We start from the raw sequence: 17126 nt of genomic DNA on the forward strand, positions 1-17126 counted from the left end.
CGGGCCAGCGAGACTCTTAAAGGGGCCGCGCCGGCCTGTGGGGCCCACCGCGGGGATGGGGCCGGGTGGGGGCTTGAGTGGCGCCAGGTCCTTCCCTTCCACTCTCTAAGGCTCGGAAGGGCTTAGGACTCTAACGAAGGGTGTAAGACTAACGAAGGGAGACCACTCGTGATTGGAAGTCATGGTTCCTTGCCCTTTAAGATGCGGACCTGAGGGGCGCGGCACCGGCGTTTTGGTTTGTGATTGGCCGCCGCTAGGGCCGGCTCCACGCCGCTCCGCCTCCTCACTAGTCTCCAGCGAGGACCCCTGCGCAGAGAGCTCCTACTTAGTGAGTGCCTGGAGTGTCAGTTCGTGCCCAAAGCGCTTCCATCACTACATTTAATCCTCAGAAGAGCCTAGAGAAGAGCTCCTAGTGGCAGAACAAGGACCAGACAGCGGAGTCCGTCCTAACAATTGCACCACAAACCAAAAGTTCTAAGGCCAAGATTTTCTTAACACCCGGAGAACAAGGATGCAGGCGGCCCATCCTACCTGCTGTTTGGAATAGAAACTGGTACAATTCCAGAAAGCAGCTTGGCAGTATGCATGAAAAGCCTTAAAAAGGTGTTTACCTTTAAACCCAGTTAGAGGACTGAGCTGGGAAAATAAATCGGGAACGCCAGGATTTCAACGAACCTTCCTCGCAGTGTTATAATATTCAGAAATGGAGACTGGATTTCCAACATTGTTAGTATATTAGAAAGAATAGTATATAGCCTATAAAAAATTAGGTCATACAGCAACTTGCTCAACACCTACCATGTGGGGGGCTGGCAATACACAAAACTATATATCAAGACAATTATGCATTTCAGGGGATTCTGGGCATAAAATGAGATACTTGCAAGGGCCCTTGAGGGGCAAGGGAAGGAAAGCAAGGATTGCATGCATTGGACCCTAAAATGGACAGGGACTAGGTATGTTCCAGGTTCATAAATTGTCCAGCTCTAAGTTCATTTGAAGAGCAGACCTGACAAGTATTTGAGGTCAAAACCCTACCACGCATTAAAAAATTTACCATGTTAATAAAAGTATTCATTTGCTTGGAAAAAGAAAGACAATTATGTAATAAAAATTACATCTGCGAAGAAAAAACTAACGTATTGTCAGGGATTTCCTCCAGATTGTGGGATATGAATGACTTGTTTTATTTACTTGTGTTTGAGTTTTCATAGTTTTTCAGTCCAAAAAAACAAACTTGCTCTGAAACCATGATGTAATTACCTTTCCCCCCAGTCCATGCTCCCTCCTCCTCCCAGCTGCAAACTGCATGTCTGAATGAGGAGCCTCCCCTGGCCTTTTCCTCAGACAACTTTTAAGAGCCTCCTGACTCCACCCCTGCTCAAACTTTTCTTTCTTGCTCTGAGGTCTCAAAGGTTTCAGCCCATTACAGCACCAATGCCCTTTGCAAAGAACACATGATTTATTAAAGACAACTTGTCATCAACAGCATTGATTCAAGAAACAAAACTGATTTCCTTTAAAAAAAAACAACAAAACACAAAGAACAAAAGCAGACTAACTTTCTGACCCTCTGGGGTGAGTGAGCCCTGCTGAATTCATACAGCCCAACCTGTAATGTGTCCAAATTCCCCGGGCAGCTTCACAAGCAGGAAGCTGGGAACCTCCCTTGAGAATTTAGAGAAAGGGAATCACCAAGGGTAGGTTCTTTCCTCAGCCAAACCTGGACATGGTCCCTGTGCTCTTGACCTTCATCCCAAAGTCAAGGAGAGGGCACTGGCCTCAGGCCTGCCACTGAGGCAAATTAGATGCAGTGATTCAAGTAGTGTGGCCCCAGAAGGGAAGGCAAGGGGACAGGCGAGAGGGAACGCATCAGGTGCCCTGGGCAGTGTCTGCTGGGTCCCAGGCGGTGGCCCACATCTCAGGCTGTGAAGGAGTCACAGTTGGAACTGAACAAGCCAACAAGTTCTGGGAAAGTGGACCAGGCTGGTGGGAAGCAGTGTCTGTCTGGTGCAGGGTCTTGGAGTCTTCCTTACACTCAGTTCCAGTACAGAGCTCAGAGCACTCCCAGCAGGACGTGCTGGGGAACCAGGAAGGTTCCAGAGGCAGGGGGAGAGGATGCTGAGTCTGACCTCAGAAAGCCCAAAGAACATGCTTCTAACTTGTTTTCTGCCTTCCCAGTTCTATCCACACCCCCAAACCAAGCACTCGCCAATCTGCAATAAATATCCAAGAGTTTGAATAAATAGTAAAAATCTCCCGAAAACTGTTATGAGAGGAGGTGGCGAACAGGCAAGTGCAAAAAGTCCCAGCAGCATCCAAAGCAGTAGGAGCTGCCTGGGGGGGCTGGGCCTGGCCCACAGCCTGGCGTATGTGGGCAGCAGAAGTCCTGGCTGCCAGACACAGGAAGGCTTTGGGGGCACCCAGGTACCTGCCCACCAGTCTGAGGAGAGGATGAAGACCCTTGCTCCATTACCCAGCTGTCCAGACCCAGACCACCTGCCTCCTTACAAAAGGAGGGGAGAGACTTGATCAGAATAAGCCCTTTCTCCCCACTGCCCAGCAGTGGGAGTAGCCAATAGCTCCTGCTCTAAGTGCACCCGCCCCAAATCCTGGGACCAGCCCAAGTGGGTGACCAGCACCCCCTTCTGCTTGCTCGGCTCCCCTGGCCCTGACAGGACCCAGGGCCTCTGAGCTCAGCTCTGCTGGCCCAGGGAGGCTCCTTTGGTCCCGCTGGCCAATCACGGGACTCACCCTCCCTGGATGGGCCGGAGAGCCGCGGAAATGACTACTCTTCTGAAGCACTGGGATCCCAAACCCTGGCACAGCACTGCCTTAATGTCCTTTTCCTTTGGGGAAATCTGGAAGACTCAGCTCTCCCTCTTCCATCCCTGGGCAGAAAGGAGGGTAGGAGGCTCAAAGCCTCATGGGCCATCATTTCTCAGCAGCTTTTGGTTTCCAAGATTTGGGGAGGAGGGGGAGCAGGTTCAGGGCCCTCTAGTGAGGCACTGCGGACTCCCTCCCAGTCTGAGGGACCCGGGAGCCTAGGGCTGGGGGTGGGAACAGGGTGCAAAGACCAAGGGTGACTTCCAGGGGCTTTGCTAAGCCAGACTCCTCATTTGATCTCTGGGTTTCACAGGCGTGGAGGGGAGGAGTGAGGGGAAGAGGCTGGGGATAAGGCACCCCAAGAGAGGAGGGCAGAGGGAGAGCAATGTTGAGGAGCAAAGCCTCTGTGAAAGAGGTGGAGGGAGGAGGAGACAGGCAGAGAGACAGAAGGAGAAGCAGAGACCTAGAGGGATTCAAAGACCCTCCCCCCTCACACCCACACTGACAGACGCAGGGGAGACTGACCCACAGACACACCCACTCAGTGAGAGAGGGGCAGAGGGTGTGGCCTGGGCCTGGCAGCTTCTTAGCGCCCTCACAGTGTCACTGTGCCCACGGAGAAGCCTAAGCACCAACCCAGACGTGGTTTCTGGCTCATCTGCCAAGCACCTCCCCGACCAGAGCAGGAGGGAGCAGCAGAGCAGAGGCAGGAGGGACCTCTGCCAGCCCAGCGCCCCCATCTGCCCAGGCCCAGGCAACAACTTCAGGAGCTCCAGCCTTGCTCAGCTGCCTGGGGGAAGGGTCCCAGGGTGGCAGGGCAGAGAGGGAGCCAGGGCTTGGAGGTCAGGAAGGAGCGTGGCACAGTGTGCCCCCAGTGGGAGTGGCCTCGGGGGACGGAGCTTCCCCGAGGGCTGTGATCCCACAGGCTTCTGTGTTCCAGAAGCCAGGACGCAGGGACCGGTGGTGGCTTCTCTCCCTGGGCCTCTGCGGCCAGGCTACTTGGAGTCTTGGAGTTCCTTGGCTTTCTGTAGGATCTGGCAGACATCTGTGATGGGGTAATCCTGGGCACGGGAAAAGCCAACAAGATGCCTCTGAAGTCAGCTCCACCTCCGCCACACCCGTGCCCTTCCCACTGAGACCTGTCACCATGCTGCCACAGGTATCTCCCCCACGTGTAGCTACCATGGCACTCACTGCAGCACTAACGTAACCAAGCCAACCAGCTCCACCCACAGGTCCGGCTGCCCTTCCCCAGACCAGGACCATTCTGCTCCTCTCTCCCACCTGGCACTGGGCTGGACTCTGTCCATACATCCGCTCACAGGGGCACCTCAAAAGCCCAATCAGGGGGTGCTTATGCCTGTTTACCGATCTACTCAGTAGAGTTATTGCAAACGAACCCCAGGCCAGGTGTTGGTGAAGAAACTGAGGCCTAGAGAGCTTATTACTTGCCTTAGGTCACATGGCTAGCAGAGCAGAACAAAGATGTGAACCTAACACTGTCTGACCGTTGAGCCGATGTTCTTAACCACTGAGCCCCACACTTTCCTGCTCCAGGTCTGGGCATGACTACCTCCGAGCACACCACATACTGGGCACCGCTGTGTCCCAGGTACAATGAACAGGTAGAGCACTTCGTTCAGAGAGGCCAAGTCATTCCCTCAAGGCCACACTACACTCCAGGTCAGCGCCAAAGCCGGGATTCACACCCATCCAAACCCAGATCTGCATCAGGGGTCCAGACTCCTAAGCCTTGCTACACTCTACTGTTCTGACCCCGCCTGTCCCAGCAGCTGGCATGGGGTGGGCGCTTGATAAGTGTCTGCCTCTGAACACCATTACCTGAAGGAGCCGCATGTTTACAGTGAAATCCCCTTCCAGCAACTGCTCCCGGATCAATCTAAGGAAGGAAAACAAGCAGCAAAGCGCTGGGACCCTGGGCTGCTCTGAGTGCGGGCCCCGCCCGGCCCCTTCCCGCTCACCACCCGCAGCGAGTTTGGTGTGACACTGGCCCAAGGTTCCCAGCGGCCCCTCCAGCCTGCGGAGAGCAGCCCCGCCCGCCCCTCTGCTCCAGGCCACTCACATGAGCATGGCGCAGCAGACCAGGAGGAGGAAGTCAAAGCGGCTGTCATCAGCGAAGAGGGAGTCCCAGATGCGGATGACGTCAGGCAGCAAGAACTCCTGGGACAGCAGCAACGTCAGCCAGCGGAAGGCGAAGAACTGGGGCTTGATGTTCTGCTCTTGCTGGGGAGACAGAGGCGCGCAGTAGGTGCAAGAATCCGTGTTGGCTGGTTGCCATGTGACATCATGCAGTCTTTAAATGTACATTCAGATAAACAGCAGGGCCCGGGACCTAACCGAGGAGGCAGCAGGCCGGGGGTGAGTGCCAGGCACTCGGGGGGATAGCACTGGGCCGCCTAGATCGCCTCGCTCGGTTAAAGGGGTAGCTGCAGCTTGCTGACAACCCATGTTGTCATGTCTTCTGATATTTTTAAAGAGAAGCCATAAACCCAAACTTACATAAGCGCTCTAGATTTATAAATGGCAGCTCAGGTTATTTTAAAACACTGTACAGCCCTGGCCTCTGTGGCTCGGTTGGTTGGGCACATCCCATGCACCAACAGATTGCTGGTTCAATTCCTGGTCAGGGCACATGCCCAGGAGGCGGGCTCGATCCCCAGTAGGGGGAGTGCAGGAGGCAGCCAATCGATGTTCTGCTCTCACATCAATGTTTCTCTTTCTCTCTCGCTCTTCCTCTCTCTCTCTAAAAATCAATAAAAATATTAAAGAAATAAAACACTGTACAGATTACGGATAGAGAAAGAGAGACCATTAACCGGGCACTTACTGTAAGTCAGTCTTGTGCTTAGCATGTCAATTATATTACCTCACTTATATACTCCACAGGACAACCCTACAAGCAAATTATTCCCAGCAGAGATGAGCACTCTGGTCAGCCACAGTGAAAATCATTAACTGAAAAACTGCAGTCCCGATACGCCAAGGTTTCAGGTTCAATCTCTGGTCAGGCCACCCACAACAATCAACCAATGAATGATTAAGTAAATAGAACCAATCGATGTTTCTCTCTCTCTCCCTCTCTCAAATCAATTAAAATTTAAATTTAAAAAAACAGCAAAAACATAATTCTATATTTGTTTAAAAATATCTTCATATAAATTTTATTCCCCAAACTGTTTGTTTATATATAACTTCTTTACTGAAATGTTTTCTGTAATAAACATAAAATACACTAGAAATTCACCCTTCTTTTCTCAGGGGACAAAAAGGCTGAACTAATTAAGTGCCTGGTAAATGCCTCCCATTGTGCCTGGCACACAATGGGCACCCTATCAACTCCCCTTCCCTGCCAGCCTGCCTGGACTCCCAGCATGTGCCGCCTGGTCTCTCGGCAGTGGGTCACCGTTCCCTAGCAACGGCAGCCACTTTCAATCCCCAGACTGAAGCCAGAGCTCGCCCTGGACCTGGGATGCTCAGGAAGTCTGTCCCTTTCCACCTATCTGCCCTAGGCTAGGCCGGGTGGGCCTGGGGGTCCTCACCAATTTCAGGTAGAGTTCCACATCCTTATCCTTCAAGGTGGAGTACACCTTTTCCATCTTGTAGGTGATGCCACATTGTGAGTCGTCCAGGCTCTTGATGAAGTTGTCCCGTATCTCGGCCATGAGGTTGGTGAAGCAAAAGAAGGTGTCTGCCTCGGCGTGCTCTGGGCGAGACGGGCAGGGTGAAGGCAGCCCAAAGGGAGCTGGTGCCCTCCTGAGTCCCACCCCAAATCTCACCTATGACATCCTCCCTTCACCTCTGAGTCTCACCAAGTCGCTGCACCCCCACGGTCAGGCTCAGTGCCTTCTCTGTCCTTGAGAACTCTCCATCCCAATACTAAGGACATCACCTCTTTCCTCTCACATCTTCTGGTAACACTGTACACTCGCTTAGCATTGATTACATGCTCTTCTGATGGCATTTTTCAAATCACTATTTAAATCCTATCATTCAGTTTCCTGTGTAACATCTCATGTCCGCTATTAGATATTCAGTTACAAATATCAAGAGCTCAGTACACTTCCAACATTCTAGCAAGTCTGAGCTGGGATGGATCTGAGAGGATCCAGGCCAACCCCGTATCTGACAGAGGGAGAAGGGAGGCCCAGAGAGAGGCTGTGAGCTGCACAGTTGATAAAGCCCATGGCCTGGCTTTCTTTGGTCCATTTTTAAGGAGCTGGAAACAAGGGATGTGGGCAGCCAAGAGCCCTTTTACCTTTCCACTCGTTGTTGGGGTCGGTGGCAAAGGTATAGTAGAGGGGCCCCACGATCTCGTTCATGCCCTGCACGTAAGCGATGCCAGGGTTGAGCTTGGCATAGATGAACAGGATCCGCTCCACCACCTCCCAGTGGGCCTCACAGCCATTGGGCAGCACCTCGTACTCATTCAGGGATGATGGCGTTGAGTGCTTGTGTGGGGAGCTCATCTGGGGGAGAAGAGGAGCCCATTAAGACGATGGGTGGCATTACGGACAGTATGTTCTCATCAGCAATGTCTACCGTTAAGTTTAAACTTAACCTCCAGCTAATGGGGGGAATACAGGGCTTAGAGGAACGTGCCCAGGAGGAAAAGCAGACAAAGCCAGAAGGTGGGATATTCTACAAGACAGCTGGACCAAAATCTCATCTACAGTGGTAAGCCCTGGCCGGCTTGGCTCAGTGGTTAGAGCACTGGCCAGAGGACCGAAGGGTCTCAGGTTCAATTCCCAGTCAAGGAGACAAACCTCAGTTGCAGGTTTGATCCCCAGCCCCTGTTGGGGCGAGTGTGGGAGGCAACCAGTTGATGTGTCTCCCTCACATCAATGTTTCTCTCTCTCCTCCTTTCCACTCTCTCTCTGAAGACCAATGGAAAAAATACCCTCGGGTGAGGATTAAAAAAAAATTTACGGTGATAAAAGCCTAACACACTGCTTCCCTTTGTGGAGGGGGTACTGACTGGGAAGGGGCATTTTCTGCATAATAGACACATTCGGTGTCTTGTTCTGGTTGGCAGTCACACAGACACATACATAAGGAAAAATTCATCCAGTTGTATACCTAAGATTTGTGCATTTTACTGCATGTTAAGTTATACTTCAGTTTAGAAAACAAAACTTCAAATATGTCAAAAACAGGGAACTGGCTAAGAGTCTTCAAAAAGTGAAATGATGTGGGGGCTGGGGAAAAGGGAAGGCTGCCCCAGATCAAGAGACTAAAGAAAAGGCATCCCAAGGCGGCCCATAGACCTGGGCTGGGGCCTGGTTTGGGAGTAAAAACACACAAAAATACCCTCAGCGCAACTGAGGACACACGGCATGGACTGGACGTTAGGAGTTATTATGCAACTGCTGTTCTCCTAGAGGTGTTAGTGCTGAGGAGGAGGCCGGCCTTATTCCCAGGAGGTGCCTGCTGAATACTCGGGGGAGTCTAGGGCACCTGCAACTTACGCTCTGGAACACAAAAACAAATACGGCCAAATGTTAACAACTGATAAACTGAGCTGGGAAGGACATAAGTATGTAAGTATGCTCTGTACTCTCTTTTTCAATTTTTCAGAATGTTTTGAAATTTTCATAAGAAGAAACTGGAGATGATAATCCCTACTTAAAACTCATGAAATGGAGCAGAGGTCCCCAACACCGGCTGCCCATCAGGTCCTCGGGAGCTTGGCAAACACTCGGGTGCCTGGGGTCACCTGTATGAGAGCCACAGGCAAGCCAGACAGGGACAGTGTAGGAAACTGTCCTGCAAATGCAGGGCCCTGGGGCGTTTCAACTCCCTTTCCCATTGTACATACACATGCATGCGTATACATGCATGTACATGTGCAGACACACATACATGCCTACGTTCACTGAGAGCTCTCTCTGTGCAAGACAGTGCTCCACAAGCATGCCTCAATGTCATGCTCTGAACAACCTAGAATATCCTCTCAACATTCACTTTCAAGATAAAGAAACACAGGCTCAGAAAAGATAGGTCACTCATCATGTCTCGCGTTAAGTGGTGGCATTAGGATTCGATCCCAGGCTTGCTGACTCCAGAACCTGAGGTCCAGGCCTCTGAGCATGCCCAGGGCTTTCCAGCTTTCCAGGAATCTGCACGGCCATGACCTCATTTCATCTTGGCAATTCAAAAGCCAGGCAGGGCAGAAAGGATTATGCCCAGACTACAGAAGAGGAGACGGAAGCCGAGGAAGGTAAGCCCAGTACGACTCGCCCAGAGTTAAGCAGATGGTCAGCTTTAACGCAAGCTGCCCCACCACGGGTCCAGAGTCTAGGAATGAAGCTTCTGGTCAGCTGCTCTGCCCCCAGGACAAGGTCCAAACCTAAAATGGGCAAGAGCTCAGCTCTCAGCCCTCAGTGACTATTGAAATGAATGACAGAGCCCGGCGCTGCAGCCAGGATACACAGCCAGGCCTGCCGTCACTCAGCCAGCATTCTGCACCTCCAGCACACCCAGCTGTCGCAGGCACGCGGCCCTGGGACCAGCTGTAACTGCCCATCACCCCTGCAGCGGGAAGTGGCTGCTCTCCTACGGACACACAGCCTTGACCAATCGTTCCACTTGGAGGGAACAGCTTCCGCAGTAGCATCTGTCTCTAGCTTTTGGAAGGTTACAGAGAAAAGTTTTTCCTGTGTTGAAGGCAGTGAAAAGTTCAGAGCTCCAGGTACCGAACCAGTAGGTAGAAGTTAGGAAGTAAGCTTATACCCTCATTTGGCTGTAGTCACAGGAGCCTGTAGAAGACAGGGTTCAAACACTCAGCGTGGCCTGGGCAGCACAAGTCCTGTCAATTCTACCTCCCAAGCCCCTCAGATCTGTCCTTGCTCCACCCCAGCCCCAACTCCCACCCGCTCCTGCCTGAGCAATGCAGCCACCTCCCAGACCCCCTCCACCGCTGTTCCTGCCCCTTCAGGTCAACACCCCCACAGCGCCAACAGTGATCTTTTACAAGCGCAGACCCGGAGTACATCACTGTCCTGCTTAGAATGCCACCAGGGCTCCCCAGCCCTCAGGACAAAGGCCCCGTGTGGCCTCACCACCACCGACCTCTCCAGTGTCCTCCAGCACCTGCTCTCCCTTGCCCTCTGCTCCTGGCCACACTGGACACCTCCATTCCCTGAACACACCACACTACCTCACACCCAAAGACTGCCACATATGCCCTCCTCCCTTCCGGAATGCTCTTTCCTCCTAGCTCGAGCATAAGCTTAAATGTCACTTTCTCAGGGAAGTCTTCCCTGGTATCCAGACCAGGTCAGCTCCCCACCCATCAATGCTCCCATCACACCTGGAATTACTTTTGAAAGAGCCATCTCCACTACAAGAGCAGCCTGCTCCTCCGCTGCACAGCAGGGACCTCCCCCAGGAGCCATTACATCCAGCCTTGATCTTGATCCCTGACTTTCCAGAAAGAGCCCTGGCAGGACTGAACTTGTCTTGAGTAACTGTCAGGACGGATGGCCCTGGGGCCAGTGGCCAAAGGGAAGCAGGAAGGAAAAGGCTGTCATGGGGAGCCCCTGGGGCCCCCAGGCTGCCTCTCACATTTGTGACCCCGCTCCGGTTCCGGGCCACTGTCTGGGATTTCAGCGTCGTCTGTTCCACCCGCTTACGAAGGGTCTCAAAGTCGTTCTGGGGGTCCAGGATGAGGAGGCACGGGTACTCGGTGGCCCTCTGGAAGAAGGAGATGTCTGGGCACAACCTCCTGTCAAGAGGGAACAGGAGAGAGGACTGTTACTCAGGACGGAGGCGTCAGACATCCCAGCTTCCAAAAGACATTTAAAAAAAATAATAATAACATTCTATATTTTTTTAATTTAGTTTTTAAGAGGCAATATAATCATTATAACATATAACCATATTCTTATGTGTATTTGCAGATAGATACACGCGCATATATATACTTTTTAAAGTGTCCTTATTGATCTTATGATCCAACTCGCCCCTTAAATCACAAACATCTTTCCATGTCAAAAACAGCTAATATGGGCTGAAACCGGTTTGGCTCAGTGGATAGAGCGTCGGCCTGCGGACTGAAAGGTCCCAGGTTCGATTCCGGTCAAGGGCACGTACCTTGGTTGTGGGCACATCCCCAGTAGGGGGTGTGCAGGAGGCAGCTGATCGATGTTTCTCTCTCATCGATGTTTCTAACTCTCTATCTCTCTCCCTTCCTCTCTGTAAAAAATCAATAAAATATATTTAAAAAAAAAAACACAAAAAAACAAAAAAAACAGCTAATATGTACAAGAGTGTTAACTACAGTGTGGTTTAGGATGGTTACACTGCACACTGTACAGTAGAATATTATACAGCTGACATGGGAAATAAATGTCCAAGACAAAGTGAGAGGAAAAGCAAGTCCAAGGTCCAACCCGTCTCCCTCCATGTGGCTTCAACCACACGCTCTTTAAACAGCCCAGCTCCATGGGCTCTCAGGGCCTCGCACAGGCAGATCCCACCCGCCATGGCCTTTCCCTCCCTCTTCCCCAGGCCCCTGACTCCCCAGAGCTCAGCCGGGACACTGCTCCCTCAGGCAAGGCGTCCTGAACACCTGGAAACACCTGAACTCTTCCTTCAGAGCATTTACCACAAACGCTAATTACACAAATTTGTTGAACACCTGTCTTCCCCTCCCCCCCTCCCCCCCAAGGTTCTAGGCTCCTTTGGGAGAGGGACATGTCTGTATTCAGTGCTCAATCCTGAGCTCGGCACTAGGACTGCCATATAACAGGGGCTCAATATCCATCTGTTGAAGGAATGATCAGGTGAACTCATAAATGCCCAGGACAACCGAGACCAAGGCAGGGAGAAGAGAGAGCGGGGCGCCGGCAAGCACAGTGACCCCCACACACACTCACTGCACTCGCCAGCCCATTCTCAGGCCCCGCATCACTGACTGCCCAGACCACCACCCACAGCTCCTCACACCCCCACTGGACCCTGATGGCCGGGCTGGAAAGGAAATGGACAGAACTGGGAGCGCCCAGGAGTCCCAGGGACCCACTCCCAGCCCCAGCCCCCGCCCCCGCTTACCGGACGTCTTTGTCGATCTGCAACAGCACCTCGTTGTCCTTGAAGTACGTGTTCCACCGGCTGTCGGGGTTGGGGTTGAGTGGCTGTGGGGAGAAAATAAGCTGCTCTCCTAGGCCTAGCGAGCGCTCCAGAGGCATTACCTTTAGCCCTTTGCACTCGCTCGCTTTTTTCTCGATTCCTTTATTCTAATGCTAACCGTGTCGAGTCACACTTGACATCCGAGTGCAAAAGGTCAGAGGCCTGAGCAGTGGCCTCACACCACCAATCCCATCACAGGCCCCGCTGTGGCTCTGAGAAGCCTGTGAGCTACGGGGGAGCAGCACAGGCCGCCCGCAGCCTCCCAAACCCCGTTCAACTCCGCAGCTATCAGCCAAGCCCAGCTGCCTGCTCCGAGCACACCCCTGCCTGGAGGACTCCATTCCTTCTGTCTCCTGCTCTGGCTCTAGAGTGCTGCCCAGGACAGGTTCTCACTAAATGCTTGTCGACTGAATGGATGGAAGAATGAATGCAGTATCCTGAACCCTTGGGGGATGGGCCGGGATGGGATCCACCTCCACGTCTCACACTGCGAGGCGCACAGGCGGAGCTCATACTGGAGGATGAAGGGGGCTTCCTCCAGGCCTCAGAAAGGCAGTCCGCCTCACTCCCCCCTGCTCTGGCTTTCTTCAACTAGCAAATCACAGAACCTCCGTCCAGGAACAGGGTGAGGAGGAAAGGAGACAACGCAGGCAGAGACCGGGCTCAGTGCTGCTCACAGCACTCCCTGAGCCCCGCTATCACTTAGCTTCCTGCCTGGGCCCAGGGCAGCGGGGGGACAACGGCCTTCAGGGGCAGGGCAGCCAAATGAAGAAAGAAGGTACTGGAAGGGCCAGAGGGGACCGAGGCCAGCTGCACCATCCTCTGGGGTGGGGGGACTTTGCCCACTCAAAGCCCACACCCCTCTCCACCCTGTAGCCCCCCGTCCCCACTGCTGACCATGCTACTCACATGGTCCTCAAAGGTCACATCCTCTCTGGACACACCCATGTTGGCCTTGGCAATGCCGGGTTGGATAATCATTTCCCTCAGGAACTGGGAATATAGCTCCCTGCAGGAGAGAAGAGCAGGGAGGGGTTATTCCCAAAGGCCTTGCCCAGGGAGCCCGGAGCAGGAGGCAGGTCAGGCTCAGCACCACCTATTCTGTCCGATACAAAGACCCTCCTGGCATCCTCCTCTCTCCAGGTCTCACCTACCTCTGCTTGGCCAGGATGGCGGTCCATGAGGCTCGCTCCAACGGGAGGTAGTTTAAGAGAATCTGCACAGAGCGAGAGGAGCAAAGCTCTGGTGACTCCCCAGCCCAGCCCTGGACAGTAGGTAGAGGCTGGCAGGCCTCAAGGGAAACCTCTGATAGTGCCCAGAGAAGACGTGATGGGCCGAAGCCCAGGAGCGTGGGCTTGGGCTGGGGGAGCCTCCCCTTCCTCCCCACTGCCGCCCTCCTCCTTTACCCCAAACCAGGCCTTTCCTCCTCTTCTCACAGACTCTTCCAGACGATACTAAGACCTTGTGCTCAAAGGGCTGCAAACTAGGAGACTGGGCTCCCGCAGCCACAGCACTTGATCGTTTTGGACAAAGCACAGCCTTTTCCGTCCCAACATGCATCCCTGCCACTGCTCTGTCTGAACCAGGACCCACAGGGCTCCAGGCCTTACAAAGCGTTCCATCCCCAAAGGGATCCTGCAGGGGACACCAAGAGGAACCAAAAACCCAGGACTTCCCAGAAAAGCTTCCCCAGACAAAGCAAGGAAAGGCACGGAACAGAAAGACGGGGCCGGGGGTGGGGGCAGCCCATGCAGGAACCCAGGGACTCTCAGCAGAGCAGAAGCCCACCCCAGGCACACCCACCTTCCAGCAGAGGCACCGAAGTCCGCCCTCACAGGGGATGCCTGTGGACACAGCAGGCAAAGGTCACACCCGAGGCCAGAGCCCCCGAGCCCCCCAGCCCTCCACCTCGGAGCCAGTCGGCAGGGAGTAGAGTGAGCAAGGAGTACTTCTTCAAGAATCATTTTCTGCCACAAAAGTTACTAGACTAGATGCTAACCCTGTGTGTACTTTCTCTCCATGACCCCTGACCCCTGTCCCCAGCCCAGAGCTCCCTCTATCTGGAATATTCTTTAGAGAATTACACCTCCTCATCCTGGATATTTCTTCCTCGGAGCAACCTATACCAACCACCATCTCTTCCCAATCAGGCAGATCGCCCATTACAAAGAATGGCTCCGTGACTTCCCAGCATCCCTCACAGCTCGGATTGCAGAACGTAATTTGTGTACTTAGTTAACGTTTTAACGCTTACACTGGGTAAGCCCCAGCAGGACAAGAACCACATCTGACTGACACTCCCGGCACCTGGCACAGGGCACGGCACACAGGAGACTGTAAACTAAGCATCAAATGCTAAGTCTCTGTGCTTTACGGACCTGACTGCACTTCACCCTCATTATAACCCTAGGAAGTAGGGAAGATCGGCATCGCTGTCCTCATCTTACAGATAAGGAAAGCCGGCAAGGACTCAAGACACAGGTCAGTCTGGCTCCCGAGGTCAAACTTGCACCACTACCGCAGACTGCCCCCTCCGAGGCCCGGCAGGTTCCTCAGCCCCGCACAGATCCCAGGCGCCTCAAGAGCTGCAGGGCCTAATTACCACTCCTGACAGAAAGGCAACTTCTCCTGCAACTGGCAGAAACCTGCTAGTGCAGCTGCTGCCCCGATGTCCCCGCCTACCTGGATCGGGAGCGAATGCCCCCATCTCAGAACCTGCGAGGGGAAGCAGATTCTTAAGAATTCCTCGCTGACAAAAGTACAAAGGCTGAGCAGTGACGAGAAGCTACACAGAACACCCTGGGGTTTTTAAAAGATGAAGGTTGACCAAGCCAGCAAGGGCAAAGTCAAACACTGCTGAGGAACAGCTCCATCAGCCAGCTGTCTCAAGGCTGGAAATTTTCTCACCGCTAACCAAAGTTCACTAGCGCCTCAGTAGGCTTTGGTGCCCAGCCAGGGAGAGAACCAGGAACTACGCTGCAGCGAACCAAATTCTGCAACACAGGAAGCGTGGGGAATGAGGGAAGACGGGCCTCAGCACAAGAAGTCTCCTCCCAACGCTCTTCCTGCCATCTTCTGTCCTCTCCTGTTATTCCAAGGAGGTAATAAAGCATCCTTCAGACACCAAGTAAGCACCCTAAGGCCCACAGGCGAGCTAACTGTGGCTCAGGGGAGTTCCTGGTTGGTCAGCTCCACAGGATCTGGAGAAGCCCCAAGAGGCAGGCTGGCCCCCAGAACAGAGCACGTATGGCCTTGGGCACCCTCCCCTCCACCCTCGCCACAATGCTGCTCTGGGAAAACTCTGAAAATGGAGCGTTGCCTCTTACCACTAAAACTGAGTTCCCGAAGCTTTTCCAAGGCGATGGTGGGCTCCTTCAGGACATCCTGGAAATCCGCAATCCTGGAAGGCGGGAGGGGGAGGCAGATGAGATACACCCAAACCGAAGATGACAGGCTTAGTGACCACTCCCGACGCCCACGGCTCCCTCAGACCACCCATCTCCAACCTGCTCCTCCCTCCCCTTCAGATGGCAAAGCTCATGAAGGTCCGAATCAAAGTCAGCGTTGGGGAGTTACAGAACTTCAGGTCACATCTTCCTCTAAGCTCAGAAACTTGGAGGTATTACTGTCCAGAGGTTCTCAAACAAGCATCGTGAAGCCAGACACATTCTAATATGTAGTGAGCTGGCATTTATTGGGCACTTCCTGCCGGCCAGGTCCAGCCCACAGCTCCACTCTCTGAACTCAATGAACCCCAGGAACCAGGAGTAATTTGATCCATAGACAGCGGACCCGTGTAACCTGCAGGCAGCTCTCCAGGCTCAAAAATATAATCATGAGAAGGCCTCTGGGCCTGCCTGCAGGCAAGGGCAAAAGGTTTAAAACAACAAATCCTGGAGGAAAACTGAAGAATGAGCAAAATTTAGCCAATGCTGCAGGATTTGGCCTGGGAGAGGGGGCAGACGGGAAAATTCAGGTTTCCTAGCATTTCTAGTAAGAAATGAGCACGGGGATGGGAAGTATTTGGAGAGGAGGGTACTGAGGGTTAACAGGGTAACAAGGAAAAGGGAGGGGGGGAGGCCTGAGGAACTGGGCAGTGAGGCCCTGAATGAGGAAGGCACCAGGGGAAGAGGGAACCCAGGGCGAGAGAGAGACAAGCGGTGACACCCCGGGGGTACAGAAGTGCCTCCACTCCGTGCCCTCTCAGGCCCACAGGCAATGAGGCTGGGGAGTGGGCGCCCGAGCCCCTCAGCCCGAGACTGCGGGTGCCGGGCCGCATCCGCGCGCCCTCCGCGAGGCAGGAGGGGCGGCCTGGCCAGGAGTGGCCTGGCCGGGTGGGCCCCGCGGCTCCTTACCGGCTCTTGTGCAGACTCGACATGGTGTTGACTTCCGGATCCCCCCAGCCGCCTCCGCCGCCCCGGGGACGCGGGGCGCTCAGCAAAGGCCTCCGACCGGAAACGCGCCCGCCCGCGTGCGTGTTCCGTGCCGCTCCGCCCCCCACTCACGTGCCGCCCCCTTTCCCTAGGCCCCGCCCCCTCCCTAGGCCCCGCCCCGCCCCTCTCCAGCCCGCGGAGGCCGTGGCCAAGTTTGAGGGCGCTGACCGCGTGCCCTAGGGTTCTTCCTGGCGCTTCCTGGGCCTCCGTTTCCATCTACGAAACATGCCTGTCACCGTCTCCTTCCTTCACGTTCCTCACCCGCAATTAGCTGTTGTGTCATTGTCTCAGGAATGTACTCTCCCCGCTAAACCACACAGGTATTTCCACCGCCAAATCTTCGGCCCCTAGAGCAGTCATCGATCGCACGGAGCAGACGGTTCGAGAAATAGTGGATGGGAAACAGGACTACAATTCAGTGTTTCTGTGACTTTTGGATTTCATGAACATAAAATGTACTATGAAAGAACAATAGAGCTCTAGCCGGTTTGGCTCAGTGGATAGAGCATCAGCCTGAGGATCCCGGGTTCGATTCAGGTCAAGGGCACGTGCCCAGGTTGCGGGCTCGATCCCCAGTAGGGGGCGTGCAGGAGGCAGCCAATCAATGAGTCTCTCTCATCACTGATGTTTCTAACTCTCTCCCCCTTTCCCTTCCTCTCTGAAATCAATAAAAAATATATATTAAAAGTAAATAAATAAATATGAAATCTTACCAAC

At 53.7% G+C, this 17126-nt stretch overlaps 1 protein-coding gene across 1 annotated transcript; it reads right to left on the reverse strand.

The window, feature by feature from the left end:
* Positions 1-689: 689 nt before the first annotated feature.
* On the reverse strand, positions 690-16692 carry TBC1D13 (TBC1 domain family member 13; the record flags this gene model as incomplete). Its single annotated transcript, XM_079790809.1, has 13 exons — positions 690-3887; positions 4669-4726; positions 4910-5070; positions 6387-6550; positions 7103-7313; positions 10411-10570; positions 11899-11981; positions 12886-12985; positions 13131-13192; positions 13780-13820; positions 15303-15376; positions 16332-16464; positions 16671-16692. 13 exons carry the CDS (start codon positions 16690-16692, stop codon positions 3822-3824), a joined length of 1335 nt encoding a protein of 444 aa, XP_079646935.1. The 3' UTR covers positions 690-3821.
* Between the last annotated feature and the right edge of the window lie 434 nt (positions 16693-17126).

Source organism: Cnephaeus nilssonii (assembly GCF_951640355.1).
Source record: "Cnephaeus nilssonii genome assembly, chromosome: 14".
Classification (NCBI taxonomy): domain Eukaryota; kingdom Metazoa; phylum Chordata; class Mammalia; order Chiroptera; family Vespertilionidae; genus Cnephaeus; species Cnephaeus nilssonii.